Source organism: Carettochelys insculpta, chromosome 8 (assembly GCF_033958435.1).
Source record: "Carettochelys insculpta isolate YL-2023 chromosome 8, ASM3395843v1, whole genome shotgun sequence".
Classification (NCBI taxonomy): Eukaryota; Metazoa; Chordata; order Testudines; family Carettochelyidae; genus Carettochelys; species Carettochelys insculpta.
The window spans coordinates 37,920,474-37,942,793 of NC_134144.1; the positions used below are offsets into that span (position 1 = coordinate 37,920,474).

Genomic DNA, 22,320 nt, shown 5'->3' on the forward strand with positions numbered 1-22,320 from the left:
CTTCAACGAGCACCTGAACCATGCGCGCCAGGTGGTGGAGCGCTCATTTGGCCGCCTGAAGGGACGCTGGAGATGTCTCCTGACCCGCCTGGATGCGGGCCCCGACAACATCCCCCAGATTGTGGGTGCCTGCTGCGCCCTGCACAATTTGGTCGAGAGCAAGGGGGAGACCTTTCTGCAGGGCTGGGCTGCGGAGGCTGGCAGGGCACACGTCCAGCCACCTGCTGCCCCCAGTTGGTAGGTGGACCCCAAGGGGACCCGGGTCCGGGAGGCCCTGCGGGCCCACTTCGACGAACAGGCCGCGGGGTGAACTCTGCCCAGGCCCCCTACTGCCCGCCCCTTCCTCCCCCACACTCCTGCCCCACCGCCCACACCATGGAGCACCCCACCGCCCCCCCCCCCCCCACTTGTCCTGGACAAATGACAGCACGCACTTGTGGCTGAACGTAAATTTTTTTTTTCTTGCCGAACCTTTTTTTTTTTGGGTGTAAATAAATATGTGAACCACAAACAGAAAACTAGGTACAAACGTTCAACAAAAGCAATATGTACAAAAATAAAACAATCCAAAGAAACAACTGTGTGCCATAAGTAATAAAAAGAAAACCAGGGAGGAGAAAGGGGAGAACTATTTACATGGGGGGGACGGGGCAAACGGGGGGACCAAAAAAACAGGGTGCAACTATATACAAGGGGGGGGGGCCATGTCCCGGGCCCCTCGCCCCTATAGCCCGGCACTGGGTGTGGCCGTCCGGGAGCCCCGCCGCCCTCGCAGCCTGGTCCGTGGCTGCGTGGGAGCGGGCTGGACCGGAAGGTATGGGGGCTGGCGAGTGTCAGGTGGCTCCAGGGGTCCCTCGGCGCTCTGGCCCTCGCGGGTGGGTGGCGGGGCGACGGCGGACGTGCCGGCGACGGGCGGAGCAGCTGGTGGTGGGGCTGCAGGGGCGGGCGATGGGTCGGCCGGCGCGGCATGGGGGGCCAGGTAGTCCACCAAGCGGTTAAATGTCTGCATATAGGCCCCCCATGCCTCCTGGCGCCAGGCCAGCGCCCGCTCCTGCAGCCGGAGGTGCTGCTCTGAGACCTCCAGCTGCCGGCGGAGGATGGCCAGCAGCTGGGGGTCCGTCGCCGGCGGCGCTTGGAGGCGCGGGGTCTGCCGTCTAGCCCGCTGCGGGGCCGGTCGGTCCTCAGCCGAGGGGCTGCCCTGGAGCGATGGTCCCGGAGGGCTCTCCGGGACGACTGACGCCTCGCCGGCACTCTCTTCCGGTCCTTCGGATGGTGCAGGTGCAGGTGCAGGACACAGGAGAGGAGAGGGGGAAGAAGAATGGAGACAGGCGTTAGTGTGGGCCCCGAGCCGTGGCCTTTGTCCCCCCAGCCCTGTGCTGCAGGTTCCCCATCCCCGTCCCCGGGAGATGCTGCTGTGATGGATGGGGTTCAGGGGTCCCCCTGCCCTGCACCCCGTCCCCTGGTGGGAGCGACTCTCACTTCACCCCGCAGGGTCTGAGAGCAGGAGAGGTTTCTTAGGCCACAGATAGCCAGTTTCTGGCAGGAGTGACAGCACCAGCTGTCGGAAGAGACAGTCCTTCCAACCCGTCGTGGGGAGAAGACCCCAAGGGGGGCCCCTCTGGGATGCAGCTTTCCCCCTCCTCCGGCTGGCTGCCTACCAGCTCTCCCTTCCCCTAGCCTCTACCTGTGGCCCCCGCCCTCGCCCCCCAATTCCAAGCCAGCTCGGCTCCTCCCTCCTGTTTGTTCAGGGCAGAGGTGTCACCTGCCAGCTGTAGCGCCAGGATCCTCCTTTGGCCCTGGGAGCTCTTCGGCTCTTGTGGCTCATATGTAGCCTGAGTCTCCCTTTGGCACTCCCCCCACTCCATCACATGCTGCTGCTGCGGGGTGTCCCACCCCCTCCTCCCGGGGGCCCCTCGAGGTTCCGCTCCCCCCTGGCCCGGGGATGGGGCATGGCACTGTCATGCGGGGTGGGGGGGGCAGGGGCTGATGGCTGCAGTGCTGTGAGGGCCATGGCCCTGGTGTCCTTGGGGCCATGGCCATGTGAGCATGTGGGGGGCCCTGGACACATCTCTCTTACCCCCGCCCCTCAAGCCCACGGGTGTCCACCAGAGAGGGGTACCTACCTGTTGGTCCGCTCCCACGGTCCAGAGATCCCCGGGGGTCGGAGGCCCTGCTGCTGCTCCGGGATGGCAGGAGGAGGATCTGCAGGCTGGATTCTGTGGAGGAGGAGCCCCCCTCCTCTCCTCCTCCTCCTCCTGCCGCGATGTCCCGGGGATGGCCTCCGGGGGGGGCTCCCGGGGTGCGGGGCTTGCCTCCGGGGCGGACTCCGGCTGCAGGGCCTGCTGGGGCTCGTCAGCCGAGGTGTCAAGGGTGGCCGGAGGGGAGGAGGTGTGCCGGGAGCCCAGGATGTCCCTGAGCTCCCTGTAAAAGGGGCAAGTGACGGGGGCGGCCCCAGATCGGCTGGCTGCATCCCGGGCCCGGGCGTAACCCTGCCGCAGCTCCTTGACCTTACTCCTGACGTGGTCAGGAGTGCGGGCAGGGTGACCCCGGGCAGCCAGGCCGTCGGCCAGCCGAGCAAACGCATCCGCGTTCCGCCTCTTGCTCCCCATTACCTGGAGCACCTCCTCCTCGCTCCAGAGCCCCAGCAGGTCCCGCAGCTCGGCCTCCGTCCAGGAGGGGCCCCGCTGCCGCTTCCCAGCCTGGCTGCCCTGGCTCCCCTTGGGGGGGGTCCCCTGGGGGCACTGGGGGGGCTGCCGGCCAGCCATCGCCGCTCTGTGGGGCTGAGGGTGCTGCAGGCTGCCCGCGTGTGCAGGCTGCAGCCTGCACGTTGCCTCAGCTTCCTGCAGAGGAAGGGAGGGGGAGGGGACCTTTAAGGGGCTGCTCCACGTGGCCACCAGTGAGCTGAGGGGCTGGAGAGAGCATCTCTCAACCCCCCAGCTGATGGCCGCCATGGAGGACCCAGCAATTTCGACGTTGCGGGACGCGGATCGTCTACACTGTCCCTACTTCGACGTTGAACGTCGAAGTAGGGCGCTATTCCTATCCCCTCATGGGGTTAGCGACTTCGACGTCTCGCCGCCTAATGTCGAAGTTAACTTCGAAATAGCGCCCGACGCGTGTAGCCGCGACGGGCGCTATTTCGAAGTTAGTGCCGCTACTTCGAAGTAGCGTACACTTGTAGACACAGCTCTAATTTCATAGGACATCTCCTTTTTGGAGAAAGATTGGGTAAGATAGTGGCTGAAAACTGCAAACTTAAACAGTCCTTTCCCATTACATTTAGTCTTTGAATAAGGCATTAGAAACTCACTATCAGACAGCCATGTCTTTCATCCTCCTTCCTCACAGAGATTTCAGAGGTGAGATAACAGATAGGGAAATGGAAAACCTTGGAACAAGTGGATAACCTTGAAGTACTTCCACAACATCCAAGGGCTTATTGCAACAGAGAGCTAATGTGTTCTCCCCAGATCCGAGCTAGAGAGGCCAGGATTTCCCACTTTCCAGATGACCGGTTTGTATCCACCAAAGACAAACCAATTTGAGAGATGGTGCCTCCAGAGCACTCCCTCCTGTCTCCACTCCATCTCTTCCTCATCCACTTGCACATCTCCAGCAGCCCTATCAGACAAGCTGGTTTAGAATGAGATCTTCCATCATCTGGATGTAGGTGTGTGCCTGCTTTGGGTCAGTTCCACAACATCACCAGCCTCTTAACATAATCTGAGCCGTCCAGGTCCCCACAGACCTTACTATTTACAAGCTAATGATAGGCACACTCCAGCCCACTAGCTATGCCTTCTAGAGCATCCAGCCCCTGATTCAGGGAACTGCTGCTCCCAAAGGAATAGCTCATACTAGTGTACTAAATGGGTCTCAGGATCATGATGTCACTCAACACACAGCACTTAGATATGCTAACAGTATGAACAAGAAATCTATTTAACAAATATATATTCAAAAAGAAGCAACTAGAAACAGTGGAAACAAATGGTTACATGTAAATTAAAATCATAATTTTTCTGTAACCTAAAACAAGACATTTTTACAGACTACAGAGCAAAACCTCACCCAAAAAGCCTTCCACTGTCTCACAGCCAGGCTTGGCTGTGATCTTCCACTCATCAGATAAGTAATGCTGTCCTCTTGACTCAGTGTAAAGAGCCTTTGTATTCCTTAGTAAGCTCACATACATCAAAACAGTCCTCTCATCTTCATTCATAATCAGGGGCCCCCTCCCCTGCCCAGTTGTCTTGCTCCCTCTGATCTTCCTTGCCTGTTCATCATCTAACCTTTCAAGAAGCATTTGGCTCTACACCAGATAGGCTTACATTGTGAGACACACACAATACACACTTGACTAGACAAAGCAAGAACTGTTTCCTATCCCTCACCTGGCCAGAATCTGTCCAAGGCTGGTCACCACATGGTGGCCTTCTTTTAACTTTAAGGCTTTAAGAACATAGTTTCCAGTAAATACACATAATGTCTTAATTATTATCTATATATACTTTGTACAATGTTTATGATGAAACACACAACACAGACTTTCAGTAAAAACTTAAAATGATATCCTTTGATGAACTAGTAGGAAGCTATCAGACCCAGTGGATCCCAGTAACTCTTATGCACGCCTGTGCCCTCTGCCTGGTGGCAGCATAGCACACATCACCTGGTTCATACATACATCTACAGTCCAGTATAAGCTGCCAAGACAAGCTACTGAGACTTGCTTATGGCATGGACTGCTACCAATACTGAACATTGCTATTTAGTTTCTCACCAGGGCATCTAACAAAGATGTAGGTGGTATTCACTACACAGATCCCAGGGAATTCACTTATACCTTTCTGGAAAGCATCTAAGTCAGACCTCTACCCAGACGTGGCTCTGAATCTCCTGCAAGTGCACAAATTCAAGATAAACACCTACAACCATTGCCTGGGACTGGACTGTTCACCATCTCAGGAAGCTGATGACCTGCTCTGGGACTAGAACCTGATCTCACATGGTTGCCAGAGATGGCCCCCATACTTTCAGGATAAAGACCTGGAGGCATTTGATCTGTGAGCTCGTTCATGCAGTGATCCCTCTCCCCAAGAACAGGAGGCCCCGTAGCTGAGGGCACTGAGTTATCGTTGGGCTCTTACGCTTAACTAGCATGGATATCAAATCTTGATTCGTGAAGAATCTGTTGAAGATGAGTAGCTCTGTATCAATGGCATGCCTATTTCTTAACCCAAATGAATAAATGAGGGAATCATGTAATTTTTCTTGGTGTTTATCATAAATCTGTGCATTTTCAAGAAATTCAAAGTCAAGAAACACAGCTCTTCAAGTGTCAGTCCTCATTAGTGTCCTGGTTGTAGATCCTTGGGCTCAATAGTGAGAACTCTAGATCCCTCACAGCAGTCACAGCACTTTTGTTTAAATGGGACCTACAGCCGGTATTAAAAGCCCTAATTCTCCATCCCTGTGAATCGCTGACATTTATATCATCATTTTACTTCTCAGTCCAAACCATCATGTCCACAGCCTTATTCACGCAGGAACCTCCATAATGTAAAGGTTGTGCTAAAAACTCTAGAAATGTTCCTGCATAAATGATTTTCAGGCCTCATAGCAGATTGTCCTCCCTTCATTCTGTCCAAAGTCACAACAACTTGCTGGGCAGATATGGCACCTTTTGGACCACAGATAAGTATCAAAGATTTATATCAAGTGGCCAGAATCCACAAAGAGATTTGTTCTTTTCCTTTCACTCAAGGTATCAGGGCCTCAGAGGAACCTTGGCCAGATGGATTGTCGAGGCATACAAGGCACCCAGAAAGAATTAAGGCACATGCCACAAGACCTAGGACAACCTTGTGGGCTGAAACAGCATGTTTCACTGCAAAATTTGCAGAGCAGTGCCTGGATATTGGCTAACACCCTTTATCAGATTCTGTCTTCTGTTTTCCACAAAGGCCCCCTTCAGCATGCTGTATGGGGTGGCTCAACAATAACCTTGCTGTTACCAATAAGCTTTTCTTTTTTTTTTTTTTTTTTTTTTTTTTTTTACATTGCTCTGTAATGAATCTACTGGCAGAAGGTTGGAAAAGGAGCATGGCCAGAGCAAGTGATTCTATAGCTTTAAATTGACTTTGGAAATGGCAGACAGGAGGTAAATGGTTCGTATGTGGGTAGATTGTGGAAGATGCTGCTAGAAGAATGGAAATGATTGGGCAAGAAAATTTGCATTCTTGTTAATATTACCATGTGCACGGTAACAAACCAAAGTGAGCATATTACACTTTGCACCCAGAATGTGTATAACCAAAGTTATTTTCCTTTCACATTGTAACTACAGTGTTGTTCTCACGTTGACTTTGGTGGTGGGGACATGCATAAAAACCCTGCCTTATACTCTCCTAACCCAAACACAAATCCAATATATTAAGGCCAGTCAGTAGTATTTGGAACCTGCTATATGTTTGCTAAATTAGAGTGCCTAAGTACATGCATCTGTACTTGGAAGACGGTAATATTATGGATTATCCCTGCATGTTATAGTCCAGTCATAACTTTCGTATGCACTGATAGCTGTTCTCAATACTGGATGTGCTTTCATTGGCAAAAGTTGCGATTTCTAGAACCAAGTTGCCATCCATTGTCACAGATACTCTTTGCATGAAAGACCCAAATATAAGCACTCCTAAAATAATCTGATTTCCACTTTTATCACATTCCTAATGAAAAATAACTATAATGCTCATGAAATAATTTCTTTCTGCTCAATCTGTTAATTCATTACTTCTACATTGCTAAAATAAAATAAGAATTTCCTTAGATCATTGTTACAATTGTACAAAAAGCATAGTTAATCTGGGGTGAATATTGAGATCTGAAACCAAAAGGTCTCCTAGGGCTTGTCTACACTTGCCCCCAACTTCAAAGGGGGCATGATAATCAGGGTGATGAGAGAGTACTAATTAAGGGGTGTGGTGAATATGCAGCATACTCCCCAAAGAATTAGCCTAATGAAGTCCTGCATATTCACCACAGCTCTTCATTAGTAATCTCCCATCACCCTGATTACCATGCCCCCTTTGAAGCGGGGGGAAAATGTAGACAAGCTCTAGGCTAATTCTCCCCTGTGGCAACTCTGAAGTGTCAAACTTTGAAGTGCCGGCATGCGCATAGCTGTGGGCACTTCAAAGTGCCCATGCTAGTTTGAAGTGCCTTTACTCCTCAAAATTTTGCATGCTGGCACTTCAAAGTTTGACACTTCAAAGTTGCTGCGGGGGAGAATTAGCCTAATGAAGTGCTGTGTATTCACTGCAGCACTTCATTAGTAATCTCCCATGGCCCTGATTACCATGCCCCCTTCAAAGTTGGGGGCAAGTGTAGACCCAGCCCTACTGTAAACAGTATTTCAAGGATTTGGGGATATAAGGTAGAGACTTTCATGCACTGCAAATTGCATTTACATTAGGATTGTCACTCTTCTTCAGAGGTTTTTTTATTCTGGCTGCCGATGTTAGTTCATGAAGCTTTTGCTTAGATTTTGATGCTATTCATTTTGCACTGAAATGTCATGAATGATTACTAAATTACTGACATTGCACTAAGGAAAATGCTTTGTAAGTAGTTAAGTAAAGCACTTAGTGCAGATGTGCTCATCTGTCCCTATGCTTATCTGTCAAAATTATCCATCTTTTTCATTGTTAGGATGTTTTCACATATTTGCAGATAGAACATAGAATAGTTCAAGTAAGGGCTTGACCTTTGTTCATCTCTCTAGAAAGAAGTAGATGCAGTCTCTGAATTAGCTAGTGAGCTCCTTGTGAGACTGACTGGCTGTATCTACACTAGCCAAAAACATGCAAATGGCCATTTCGAAGTTTACTAATGAAGCATTGAAATACATATTCAGCACCTCATTAGCATGCGGGCGGCCACAGCACTTTGAAATTGACGCAGCTCGCCGCCGCATGGCTCATCCAGACGGGGCTCCTTTTCGAAAGGACCCTGCCTACTTCGAAGTCCCCTTATTCCTATGAGCAGATGGGAATAAGGGGACTTTGAAGTAACTGGGGTCCTTTCAAAAAGAAGCCCCATCTGGATGAGCTGCGTCAATTTTGAAGTGCCGCGGCAGCCCACATGCTAATGAGGAACTGAATATGTATTTCAGCGCTTCATTAGTAAACTTCGAAATGGCCATTTGCAGGGCCATTTTGAAGTTTTTGGCTAGTATAGAGGTAGCCACTACGTCCTGTTGGAAGTTCAAATAACACTGAGCATGTTGGCAGCATTCGGTCAATATACAGCAAGCTTTCATTGATGCAGCATTATTTCCCAATTACCTTTCCACTTAACTGAAGAGAATATAAGATGTGTTGTTCTGGTCTGTATAAGTATACAGTACCAGATGCTCCACCATGGCCAAGGGCACAATTCAGGGAAGGAAAGGCAAAACTGTCTGCCCACAAGTTTGGTTCCCAGGTGTAAGAGTGTTCTGAGGGTAGTTCGGAAGTAAACCAGCTTCCAGTGGTTCCAAACACTGCAACAGCAACCAGGGATCACTGGAGCACATGGAAGCCCCAGTGATGGTCATAGCGAGTAGGGAATGGAGGATGAGTAGTTGAACTCCCACAGTTGTGTTTTTTTCAATGCTTGCAACTCTATGGTACCCTTGTCCCTGGTTTTACCTTCCACTTGGATAGTATCAATAGGGTAGGTGGGAGTGGAGGGGGAAAGACTCACAGCCAGACCCTTCATTAGAGGTTTCTTCTGCCACTGGAAAGCAGTGCTTCTCCAGGAAATGGTTATCCTCTTGTCTCCCTCCTGCCTGGGGGCTGCTGGAGCTTCTTTTATATCGGACTTTTCCCCAGCAGCATGCTTGCAAGTGGAATCATAGAACCACTGGGTTAGAGAGGATTGCAGGAATCATCTAGGCTAACCCTCAGCCAAAGTGCCTTAGTGATGGAGCCTTCCAGTCCTAGTGCTGCTTCAGCTATCCTCCTCCATCTCAGTCTTAGTGTGGGGTCTGAAAATCCTCTCAGAGGCACCAATACAATATAGCTGTGCTGTGCTCTGAAAAGGTATCCCTCCCAGAAATTACATGGGACATCAATCTTAGAAAGTGAATGTGCAATGACAGAAATGCAATAAAATACATGCAAAGGTATATAATTGATTTTACATATTGTCAGCTGTAGATTTATCAGCCCAGTCAGCTCACAAATGAGTATGCTACATATACTGTAATAAAGGTTATCTCTGTGGTTGGGCAAACAAAGTTGGCCAAATGCAAGCATGTTGTGGTTTATTCTTTAGTCACTTTTTCATTACATGGCAACAAAGAATTAACTTGACCATCCCTACCCCTGAATCATGACTCTGGTTGGGTACTCTTTAAATGAGATTATTAGATTGATTTACATTTGAAAGGAGCATGCATGACACACTAGCAAGAGTGTTGAGATGACATGAATTCATACTCAGTGACTTTCTGCAGTTTTTACTCTGCCTACGCAAATAATACTGATTAAATGTGCTATATTCTTGTTTCCACAAAATTAGATGTATCATAGTTTTAGTAAACAGAATTTATTGCCTCTTCATTTCAAGATTTGCATTTAGCTATTTAAAAAAAATACAAAAAGCAACTTCTCAATACAAAGTTAATTGCTCTGTTGATAGCCCCAGAAATAGAATCCAGTGGCTTGAAATTGCATTGTTTCAGACTAATCTTTTTAAAAATAATTTACTCTTCTATCCCAATTCAGCCAGAAGATGCTTCACTCAGAAAACACTCTAAATTAAATCTAAAAGTTGGCAAATTATGTAGAGCTTCATCACACTACATGGCTGTATTCATGCAGTTACTGTGATTTTATCACACCGTATTTTCCAGCAATTCAACAGTCAGCATATAAAATTGAACATGGAATGATGATCTGGGAGATGAAGCACCATGTAATTGAACGTATTGAAGAACTACAAAATCTGCAAGATGTGGGTAATCCCAACATGCGTAAATATATGTGCATACCCGCAGTGGTGTGAGGCATTCATACTGCATTGTCAATCTCTGCGGTACTTCTGGGAATGAAGTCAAAGTGCAAGCCAATTAGTGATTCTGACACGACAGCATCATTCCAAGATGTACTTACCTGGAGAACAACAAATACACAGTGACAGCCACCTATGTTCAAAATGGAGTAAAAGAATAATGACCCTTGCAGTAGGTTGCAGACAACCGCTTGTATTCAGATGCACCCACATTTTTTCAGACTATTTTGAACGTTCATCTAATTTAACTTTTTTTCAGTTGGCCTCATTAACAAGTGTATGCAGTATGGGACCAAAGCAACTACAGTGAGAGGCACGGCTGCACTTTTACAAAAAGAAAGAATATAAAATAAATACTCAGTATGTGTAGGTAACTTGACAAAGTCAAACAACTGCAAGGTAGCTAAAGAAGCAGCTATGCACAGTAGCCTGAAACTCATTTTATATCCATTTGTACCTTTACAGCTCATGATGAACATTTCAGAATTAATGCCAAGACCTAACCCAAAGAGTGCACCTAAATTTCTCACCAGTCCAGCAAATGGAGTTGTGTCAATATTTATCCAATCCGGATTGGCACACCATTTCTTTGCTTTTGGAACAGACCATAGAAGATCAACATCAATCAGTTTGAGAAGTAGGTAAAAGCCAAGAGCAAATATGAAGAGAAACAAATTTGTCTTGATGTACATTCTCAAGCTCGCTGTGTGGATAGCAGGGGTATGTTCAAATGCTTCAGCAACGAGCATTCCTGTGAATTAGAAATGCAATATTTGGGGATGCATTATGCTCTTGGCTATTCAAAAAGAATAGTTTTCTGGGGCCTACTACTAAAAGCAGAATTAGACCTTCTAAAGAAAAAGTATGTGTGGTTTCCCACTTTTATAATACACGCAAAAACCTCACTCTTCCTCAAAACTGCCAAGTCAAAATGGGTCTCCTTTGGTATTTTAAATGCCAGGAGCCATAGTTTCAGAAGAGACGTGTAGTTTTTCATTAGTAAACCTCGCATTAGCAAACCAAACAGGGCAGTCTCTCTCCTTTTTCATTTAGATTGCAACCTCCTAGTGAATCAAGGTTATCTGTGCACTTGGTTGTCCCCTGTTTCTGAGTGCTGTAGGAAGAATTTATTTTTTCCCTCCCATTCCCCCATCACCCACTTCCTGGTTATGAACAGGAATAGATACGAATCACAGTAACTTTAAACCACTGGCTCAACACTAAACATGTTGATTTACACATGGAAAGTAGCATTGAGAGTTCCCTGGAATTAATATTCCAATCACTCTGAAATCAGAGAGTGATTAAGAGAAGCATTTTCAAAAATGCCTAAATCCCATGTTTAAAAAAATGATCTGGGGCTTAGGAGCCAATATCTCATAGAAAATCAATGGGAGTTAGGCTTGCAACAGCCTATGTTCCTTCAAATATGTGACTAAACTATGTGATACTAAGATTGTAGGAGTCTGGGGCCATCTCTTTGTTCAGTTTTTGTACAGCACCTAGCACAACAGCTGCCAAGTCTGTGATTAGGGTTTCTACATGCCCATCTCATAGAACTGGAAGGGACCTTGAGAGGTCATCAGGTCCACACCCCTGCACTCACAGCAGGACCTATGTCACTATCCCTGAAATAGTTATTTTTCATTCACTCAGACCCCTAAATGCCCCCTGCCTCAAGAATTGAACTCACAACCGTGGGTTTACAAGGCTGATGATCATGTTTCTGAGCTATTCCCCACCCCACAGGTAATACAAATAAATAAATATTCAAACCCTTAGTCTACCCAGAAATCATGTGCAGTTCCAGACAGACAGAATAAAAAGCCCTCTAAATGCCTATGACTTGCTTTTACACTTAAAACAAATGTTCAAATTATGTATTTATGTTGCAAAGCATAGTAATAAGCAGTATTACCACCAATTACTCCAAGAATAACTTGATGTGGAAAGTGTGTTGCTATGAATACTCTGGAGACACACACACTGATCTGAATAATCCAAAACACACTCCAGAGGACTGACCAGGTAAGTCTATGAAAGAAAAAGGAAACAATATGCATGAAATTTTTTAAAAAAACCAAAACATTACATTTCATTTATGTCGTTCAATTGGGTCCCATATTTTAATAGCCAGAGGCACAAATTCAACTGTCTAGAGAAAAATAATAGACACCTGGAGCCACAGAAATTAAACTGACAAAATAATAGTATGATCTTGCAACCCCATTTACTTTATTGGAATTTTGCCTGATGAGACACTAATACTTCAGTGTATAAGATCAGACGCTTATTTTTGCTGTAAGATATCAGTGAAAAGCTGAAGTGGCAGATGTATTTTTCCCATGTGTTTTTCATCACGAAGGCATAATTAAACTCCTGATCCAGGCAGTCAAATAAAAATCCTTTCAACCTTGGTAAAAAGTCCAACCAGTCATAAGGACTCATACAGAACTGAGTAACACACTGTCTCCACCAATAATATTTGCCTTTTCTTTATAATAGAGTATGAATGACCATTCCCAAAGTGGTAAATTTAATGCACTAACCAGAAGATTTGACAAAGAAAGGCACTAAATATAAATCAGGTTTGCCAATATTACTGACCTGTCCTACTTCCATAGTGGGGAAGCAGGCTGGGATCTGTGTTAAGGCAATGTCAGTGAGTTAATTAGATGTCACCCTAAAGAAAGGTATAAATCTCCTCTATATTCTAAGTCTTTCTCCTAAACCAGTAAGAATGAAGACATGTCAACAATTTAAAAGGCAAGTGGGCAAAAATGAATTAAGAATATATGCTATAATAATGCCCATCAAAACTAATTATATAAAGCCATCAAAATAAAGGTCTCAGAATATCAGAAACAGACTGACCTGTGCAGAGTAACTGAATATACATCTTTCCACCTTATTGTGTAGCTAAGTGCTGCTGTTATCATTACATACCAGACACAAGAAGATCCCATGGCATGGCCAGAAGGACTTCCTGATAAAATAAACAAATAATATTTTAACTTAAAAAGCATTAATAATATAAGTTTGGAATATAGAAAAGAATAATTATTCAAACAAACAATCAATGAACCCAAAACAGTAAAAAATAACAGACATTTACTGGAACCATGATGGCTTTTCAAAAACTGGGACAGGTTGTGTTAGCTACGTGAAGAAAAAGCATCCACAGTTTCTCCAGCATCTTTATCAGAAGCAGAGTAGCAGATGACTTACAGACTCTGTGTTAACGTGAGCTGTGATGCTGAGAGAAAAATATGGCAAGTACATTAATGAAACTGGTCTTTGCTAACAACTAAGGTGGCACAATGATTGGAATTATCCATTGGATATGCTCCGGGTTATGGGTGCCTAATAAAATGTTTTCCATAGTAGTGTCTACTAATATGTCTAAAGCAACAAGACTATGCTAAGCAATGGTACTAAAGGACTGGTGGACACAGTGAACTTCATATTGACTTATGATACCAGAACCCAAGGTATGATGGCTTGTGGCATGTTACGCGCAATTCACAACCAAAGATTAGATAGATTTTGGGAGGGCAGCTTATCCTTACGATAACCTAAGGGAAGGTATGTTACGTTAGTCTGATAGTATCATCAGGATAGAAGGAAAAAGCAAAAAAAAGTCATTTTGATTATATTGGAAGAAAGGGGCTTATTTATGTTCAATCTGACATGATATCAAAAGTGTTGAAAATTAAATGAAAATTAAGGTGGGAAAAGATGTCAATAGATCCCTTCTCATTAAAAAATATAATGTTTTGGAATTAATTAACATTACCCTATAGTAGCACAACAAATGGGGCACTCAAGAGACACAGATATCTGCATATTGAACTCTTTATTGTGTGCCATGTCATTTATCTAAATTTCAGAGAAGTCCTTCTCAAGCATACTGAAGACAGTGTGGAGATGCGGAGGATTTCACCCACATCTGGTGGAACTGACCAAATGGCAGATCTCTCTGCACATACCAAGGGTCAGTTCTCTACTTCATCAGATTTACAATCACTACATGTGGTGTGGGGAAGTTCTGGTTCCCTAGTTCTCACTGGTCCTCAGTCCTGGTGCAGAGAATCTGATTCTGTATGTAATTAGGCTGGTGCATCATGACTTTTTGTGAAGTTAGAAAGGTAGAGAAGTTTTTAGGGCTTGTTTTGTAGACAGTGGAAATCATTACAGACTATGTTGTGACCAGTCCAAACAGAGGTAGTCCATTAAAGCCTGGGATATCTTGGTAAGGTAGAAAGTTGCATCTCAGAAGAAAAATTGCATTGATTTCTTTGCAGTAACACAATGTTTCTGGACTTGACTAGGAGATTCTGGATAAAACAGTAAACCCGTGATTAAACAGCCCCTGATATAACAGACTTTGGAAATAACTGACACTGTCTGCCAGCTCTACCACTCACCCTAAATAAATGTCGGAGATGTACCAGTGCTACTGCCAGAGCTGGAGAAACTGGTGGAGTGGCTGGGGCTGTGGGGACCATCTCAGTGGCTGGGACCATGGGGCCAGAGGAACTGGTGGGGAAGGGCTGCAGCAGAGCACAGGAGCTCTTCTCCCCCAGCCCCGTGTGCATAAAGCATGTTGGCACCCGGCCGCCACTACCTGCAATGTGCTGAGCAGCAGCCATGGTGCTGGAGAGTGCTGCCCACTGGCAGGCTGAGAGTGACCATGCTTTACCTTCACGCAGGTGGCTCGGAGCTGGGGGCTGGAGGAGCTGCAGCAATGAGAGCTGCAGGAGGTGGAAGGAGCCAGGCTGGCATTCAGCTCCTCTCCTGGTAACTGGGAAAGGAAGAGGGAGGTGTGAGGGGAGGAAGGGACAGGAGGAGAGGAAGGGGAGACTGGGGGCAGAGGACAGGAGTGAGTAATGGGCTGGGAGGGTCAGTGCTCCATCATACAGTATAACCATTCAGATATAATGGACTTTCAGCATTAACAGACACCCCTTCCCTCCCATTAGTGCGTTAAATTGAGGGTTTACTGTAATTCCTTCTTTCTTTGAAACAGAACTTACATGTGCTTCAACATAATTATAATTAATTTTACTGGTTAAACCAACTTATGATCTCATATTTCAGTATTTGAAAACACTTTTTACTTGCTATTTGTTGCCAACTCTTTCATCTGACTATGGTTTACCATATCCCATATGCAACGTATTCATTAGAGATGGACCTAAAGTCCAAAATTTAGATTCAGATTTTGGAACTCCTCCAATATTTGTGAGATGGCTGGATCTGATGTTTTGGTTCAGCCCATTGGAGCCAGATGCAAAATTCAGATCTAGATCCAAGTTCAAATACCAGAAAATCTACCCCAAACTTTGAGACGGTAAAGATGCAGATTTTTTGTTCAAGTTATCTGCAGTTCTTTTGTTGTTTACTATTTTACCTACTTGGCTGATTTACATATTCATGTTGGCGAACAATGTCTGCCATTCTAGTCTCTTCATTTAAACTACATAAACATTTTAAATAACAAATTTAGAAAAGGCCACACTGAACAAAACAGAACTATTTTCTTTTTAAACAAGAAGAAACATGCACTCTGTTCCAGTGAATCACATGGAAACCTAAAAACTGGTACCTAACTAAGGGCTCAATATTGCAAGGGTCTGACTGCCCTTAGCTCTGAAATCATTTGAAAGGAGCTGAGGGAGGCTCTCCTTTTCTTTGATTAGGCCCCAAGTGATTTCATGGTCAGGTGAGACAGAGAACAACCCTAAAGGTTTATAGCAGAATTTCACATGAAATAATAAAACTGTCAGATACAAGGACTCTTCTTCAAAATTGGAGCTAATTATGATGCAGCAACTCACTAAAAGAGGGGGGGAAATGCAACATTTTGCAGCACTTCCATAAAGATGAAAACCTACGGTTACCATATGAAAAAGAGGACACCCCTGAGAGTGAGTGTATCTACCAACTCAAGTTGTATTAATGCATTACAGTATATATAGTACATTAATACAATGGAAGTTGGTAGATACTGATACAGACACACTCTCTCTCCGGGAGTGAATTATTTTTGAAAGGTCAGATATGGTAACCCTAGAAAACCCATAGAATCGCAATTCACTTTAATAAACAGTTACTGCACATTTCGCATATATTTGGAAAAAGGCATTTTGTGGGAGACCTTGTGAAAATAAATGCATAAAATTCAGTCTCGAGTAAGAAAGTCTGGGCTTACTGTGCTTAATTTCAAACTTCATGTGTTCAAGAGTTCATTTGTGACTTGAGCAGTATTTGATTTACTTTGCACTTAGTAAAGAGTACAAAAAAAAGAAGCAGAGAGGATGCTGAGTGAAACAGTCCAGTGAAAGCAGATACATTAGGCATACATAACATCTATAGCGTATTCCTTGATGTCAGCCTATAGCTTTGAGGTGAGTGGGGTATTCTGTCCTGAATAGATAATTCAGGCTTCCCTTTAGTTAGAATATAGGCAGCTGTTGTTCATTTTTTATTTTTTAAGCTAAATAGCTTCAGGGTGGAGGAGGACAGAGGTATTAGGAGTTTAAATATCAGGGAAAGGATCACAAATTTGTGTTACTTTTGTGACTCTAAAAATTGCTGCCGTTGCTCAGAAATCCCCACGCTCTGTAAGAGTCACCTGTTCTAATCTCGAGGGCTCTTAGACAACATTGACTTGCACATATGCTTGGATAGCAAAATATTTCACCTGCTAAGGGCATCTACTTACCTTCAATAAACTTCTGTGGTGTCACTTGCCTCAGAAATATGTCCAAGAATGACTTCACAACAAATGTGAATCAGCATTTCTGGAGCTATAAAGTAATAATTGGATGGACATTCCTCCAGCACTGCTGTCTGTCATACCTATGATTTCTGAAGTGATGTCTTCACTGATCAAAATAACTGAAACAAAAGTTCTTGCCAATATGTAGACCAGATAGGTACTTCCATGAAGAGCAGAGACTATCACTCATGTTTAGGTTCTCTGTTGATGCATTCTGATGCTTCTTCAAAACTTAGTTCAGATGCACGTACACTATATTTGGTTTTCAGTAGGTACATAAATTTACAGTATAATCATTATTACCGATAGCTATTTGCTGAAGTAATACTTACAATTGTGCAACACTGAAGCCGCAAACATTCCTTACCTGGCCCAGTTTCACATGTTATAGGAAATTGTTCGAGACATGGACTCGACTGATTGGGATAGATCATTGTTTCTTGGACCCACCAATATGGACGATGGCCAAATAAAATCCTAACAAAAAAGGAGAACAACACATAATATGCACATACAATAAAATGATGCCTAAGTGAGTACAAAGGTCCAAACAAAGCATGATAATTCACTTTATGCTATATGCAAACATTTTTATTTTTAGAATAATCATATAAATGCTTTTTTGGGTTCTTCACTTATTAAAATGTCTCTGTAAACACATTCACATTTTGTAAATCCTTAATTTTGAAACACTTTTTTTTTATATATTTAAAAGGCAAAACTACATAGGTAAAGCCATTCATCAGGTAATAAAAACCTGCATCAGAAAAAATATGTTTTAAAACAAACAACTTCTTACCATTTAAATATGAGGTTGAACCAATCTCCAATGACTGCCACCCATATCATTTTAGTACCAACCATTTGGTTAAGCTGGAACCAAAGAGGAAAATAAATTAAAAATATATTCCGTGGATCTCCTACTTGTGACATGAAATTTAGAAAGTTCTGGTATGACCTGTAATCCTTCTGTAAATGCTGAATTATAAGCACACCATTACTATGAAGGAGATCCATCTTTATTGATTAAACTATACTAAAAGGAAAGTTTCTGAAATGTTTAGTTCCTAATGGCTAAATTAGAAGCATGAAGGAGAGCTATTAAACATGAGAGACAATGATTGACGTTGCTTTTATATTGTACCAGTGTGTGGCTGGCTATTCCTGAAACATGTGACTCTCCACATCTGACAAGGGACACGTGGGTTTCTGAGTGGTGGAAATCTTTTCTGTCTGCAGTTTTTAATTGGAGGAAAAGAAGTGAACTATATGCTGATCAGCAGCAAATCATGGGGAAATTTTTGTAGCAACACAATGACTGTCTTATGCAACCCTTTGTATGAACAGTTGGAAAATATTTGCTTGAATTTTAACACAGTTCATTTCTCTGAAGGATGGACACTAATAATTTGTATGCCTGATTAAGTGTTGCCCTTATAAGACTAGAAAGAATACATGACTAATTGGTCTAAGCAGAAGAGTCATTAAATTTGTGCATTAAATTTGAAACAGAATGTGGCTACAGTGCTGTATTTATTACTTAGCACGGCATGTGTTTTAAATTGTGATTAAAGCCAAACAGCAGGTGTAAATTAAAGAAAAAAAAACAAAAAAAACCAAACCCAACTTTTATATGAGAGGTTGTTTTCCAAAATGATAGTTTTCCCAAAGACTTGAAAAACAATCATTTGTTTCTTTTACATAAGATAACATGTTAACTGCGGATACATCAAGGATGGATTTTTAATATAAATTAACACAGAATAAAGAGGGTATTGACTAGAATGGTGCAGAGGACAAAGAAGGGGCTATGTGGTCTCTTCTGCCAAAGCAGCTCAAGCATAACCTTCCGCATCCTTGAATTTTTTTGTATAGTCTAACATGAATGCAATAAAGGTATATGTGATCTTAAGTAATATTTTACAGAAGCTGGATTTTAATGTTTAAATAATATATACTTTTTTCTGAGGAAACAAAAAGTGGACCTAAAACAAAACTTTGAATCAGACCTAAGTATCTAATGAATAGGCAGAACTAAAGGCCCAGTTCAAAGCCCACTGAAATCAGCAATAGACATACTCTCATTAATTTCAATGAGCCCTAAGGGTACGTCTACACTATGATAAAACACCTATAGCATGGCTGCAACTGACTCAGGCGCATGGGGCTGTTCAATTGCAGGTTAGATGTTTGAGCTCAAGCTAGAGTCCAGGCTTGGAGACTCACCATAGGGTTATTTAAACATATCCTAAAGCTGCAGATCCTAATATTCCCAAACATGGAGAATAGGTGTGGTTGAAATCCGAGACTAAATCAAAGTTCAAGTTGCTTGGAGTCAGTTCTTTCCAGGAAGAAGTTCAAACTATGAATTTATATCCAAGTCTATGGTTTAGATACAGGAGTTTAGTTGAGTCCTGCCGCTAATTAAAAAAAAATAAATTAAGTATCTTTCTTCACCAGAGGTCACATTTATGGAGACTTCTAAAAAAAATTCCTCAACTGATCACTAGCCCGTTGGGGGTTAGGGTTATTATTCAAGGGAATTAATATTGTTGAAATTGACAGTCCTGAAGAACTAAAAGGAAGGTCCAGCATGGGCACAGTAGAGCAACCTTTACCACACTGCTCTGTCTCTCTGCCTCAGCCATGATTGGGAAAACCATGCCTAGAATGAGAGGGTATGCCACATTTCACAGCCACAGAGTTCTTGGTCTTTCTGTGTAGATTGCACTAAGGTGCTAATTAATGCTGACCAAGGGGAATAAGGAAAGGCTTTTTGTGATCTGGTCTTGTATCAACAGACACTAGGCAGAAACCACTACTCATTTACCATCCCTGGCTGGATTCATAAGTGAAATTTGACCCATCTCTCCTCCCTTTACCAACACTTTTAGCCCTATCTAAGGTTACCTAGCACTTCCCATTATAAGATCTGGTTTTAAATTGATTATAACTTTGCCAGCCCTGACGTGTTTCCTGCTGGATGTGTACTTCAGGCTCAATTTCTTTTTGCAAAATTTCAGCTAAAATAATTCTACCATTTCTGAGACCAAGGCTAGGGGAAAATACGTTGTTTTGTCCAGGTTAAAAATGTTGGTGACTCTCTGTTTGAAAAGCTCTTTCTTCCCTATGCTTTGAAGCAGGGACTTGAAATTCAGCTTAGTGCTAGGGATATTCCTTTTGCCATTTCTGTGAAAGTCTAACTAAATTTGGCCACATTATAAAGGTTTTGAAAAATTATCCTTCACACATGCTCAGTAGACACGTCAGCGAGTTCTATGAGCCAGGGTTCCAGGTCACCAGCAAAATTTCAGAGCCAGGTCTCTCCCTCAGCCCTGCCTGCCATGTCCAGGTGCTCCTGCCAGTGCATCCTCTCTGCCAGTGCTGCCTTCTGGACACTTTAAAAGAGCTTGGGGCTCCCCTGCACACCAGAAGCAGCAGCACTGTAGGGCGCGAGAGAAACGTGTGGCCACTCACTCTGTGTAGCTCTCAGTGTGACCCTGTGGCCCCAGGGGGATGGTGCTGCTCCAATCCCAAGTGCCCCTGCAGCCAATGGGAGCTCCAGGGGCAGTGCCTGAAGGCAGCAACACACAATGATCCCCATCGGGAGCTGCTGCCAGAGGGGGGTGTCCCAGACAGGCACTCTACATTCTGCCCCTGCACTCCACCCTCTCCCAGAGCCTGCACCCCTACCCAGACCCCTCTCTCCCACACACCCTCTAGCCCCCAGAGCTTGGACCCTGCATCTCATCCTATGCTCCAGCACAGAGCCTGCACCCAGACTCCCTCCCAGAGCTTCAGGGAGGTGGGAAGTTTGGAAGGGGGTGTGGTATGTTCTCTGGCTGTTCTGAGCACCATCAAAATGCCAGGAAATCTGCTGCTCCCTCAGTAGAGACTGCTTAGATTCTGTGTGCGCTGAGCATGCTACAGCTTGGGGTGGAGCAAAAATTAGACTTTCCCAGCAATTACAACTCTGGGCTACTGCAAGCCATGTCAGGTCATGGCACCGAATAGAGAGCAGACTTGTGTCTCTCCAGCTTTTCTTCTACTCTTCTCTGAATGATTAATGAGAGTAAAATCTATTAGAGCACAATCAGTGAAGAAGTTGCTGCATTTGAATGTAGAAGGAAGACAAAGAAGACCTACAGAAGAGCTGGGGAAAGTACTGCGGATTGGAACAAGGAGTAGGGGAAGGACTGTGGGCTAACTGTGCAATGAGAAAAACCGGGACTGGGAGTTTAGATGGTAGGGGGACTAGAACTGGCAGGACAAGGAGACTGGGCAAATTAGGCAGGCACATATTAGATAAGGAGTCCAAAAAGGGAGACTGGGGATACTGTGGGGACAAAGGATGTGGGCTTGAGGACATGAGCTGAGGAAGGATGCTAATCAGATCACTTAAAAGAAACTTTTCATTAAAGGTCACTAAATTTGTGTTCTGTGTTTTACAGATATCTGATCTGAAAGTCCTGGACTAATTTGCAGTAGGGCTGAGCACTTGCAGCTGCAAACTGAAGTCAATATGAACTGGGCTTTGAATATATAAAGTGCTGTACAATGCTAAAGGTTCTGAAAATGTAGGTCCTAGGCATCTCAAATAAAGTCCATAAATTAATGGATACTTTCAACCTTATCTGTCTGTGTCCCAATTCTGCATCTGTAAAATGGGGATAATATTACTCATTGAGCTCACAGGAATGTTGTGAAATGTTTGTGTAGCACTCAGCTATTATAGTGAAGAATACCACACAGAAGGAGGAAACTGATTAATTAATAACTCTGTGTTCAGAGCTAGTTAGACTGTGCTATAACAAGGCACAGGGTCACATACTGAGGAATGAGGATAAAACAAAATATTTAATAGATGCTCATTAAGAAAGCACCATCCATCTGATGCAATGTATGAGTCAGGCATTATTTGGAAAGAATACTATGGGATCATGGAATTAAAGCCTGATTCATAATGAATACACATAAAAGGAGTTGAATTAAGGTTGCACAACACGTCAGGGCTGGCAAAGTTATAATAGTAATTCGCTTTAAATCTCAGTGCAAATATAGGATGACCACGTAGCCCTATGGCAAATACAGGACACTGGCCTCTGGAGATGCTCTCTGATGTCAGAGCTCCTAGGTGATGGATGCTGCTGTCCCATGGTGAGGCACTGGGGATGGGTGCTCCACAGCCTCCTGATGAGAAGCATAGGATGGGGGCTCAGCAACCTCTTGACAGGGGGGCTTCCCCCACTTCCAATGGGGTGGGCATGGGGCAGTTGCCCTGTTCCCTTGAAAGAGCTTCCCTGCGGCAGGAGCTGCCTCACAGAGCCACAGGGTGCCAGGGAACAAGCCAGCCATCCCAAGGAGGGGCTCCCTGGCAGCAGGAGGTGCCTCCCCTAGGTATGGAGTGCCAGGGAATGAGGCAGCTATCCTGTGGCAAAGCTTCTTGGCACTGGAGGATGACACTATGTGGTGTCAGGAAA

The 22,320-nt window shown here is 44.3% G+C and overlaps 1 protein-coding gene across 3 annotated transcripts in view; it reads right to left on the reverse strand.

Annotated features, from left to right (window-relative positions):
- Positions 1-18,294, reverse strand: part of G6PC2 (glucose-6-phosphatase catalytic subunit 2) — a 30,650-nt gene extending 12,356 nt beyond the window's left edge. The window contains exons 1-6 of one of the 3 annotated variants that reach the window (XM_075000645.1): positions 17,640-18,294; positions 17,208-17,317; positions 12,931-13,042; positions 11,975-12,090; positions 10,587-10,807; positions 10,158-10,189 (exon numbers count right to left, since the gene is read on the reverse strand). In XM_075000645.1, the coding sequence (XP_074856746.1) occupies positions 10,158-10,189; positions 10,587-10,807; positions 11,975-12,090; positions 12,931-13,042; positions 17,208-17,317; positions 17,640-17,857 (809 nt within the window). In that variant the 5' untranslated portion in view covers positions 17,858-18,294. Of the gene's footprint in view, positions 1-9,208; positions 10,808-11,974; positions 12,091-12,930; positions 13,043-17,207; positions 17,318-17,639 lie in introns of those variants that run through there. The other 2 variants (XR_012646332.1, XM_075000644.1) reach the window with 2 other exon arrangements.
- Positions 18,295-22,320: the final 4,026 nt, after the last annotated feature.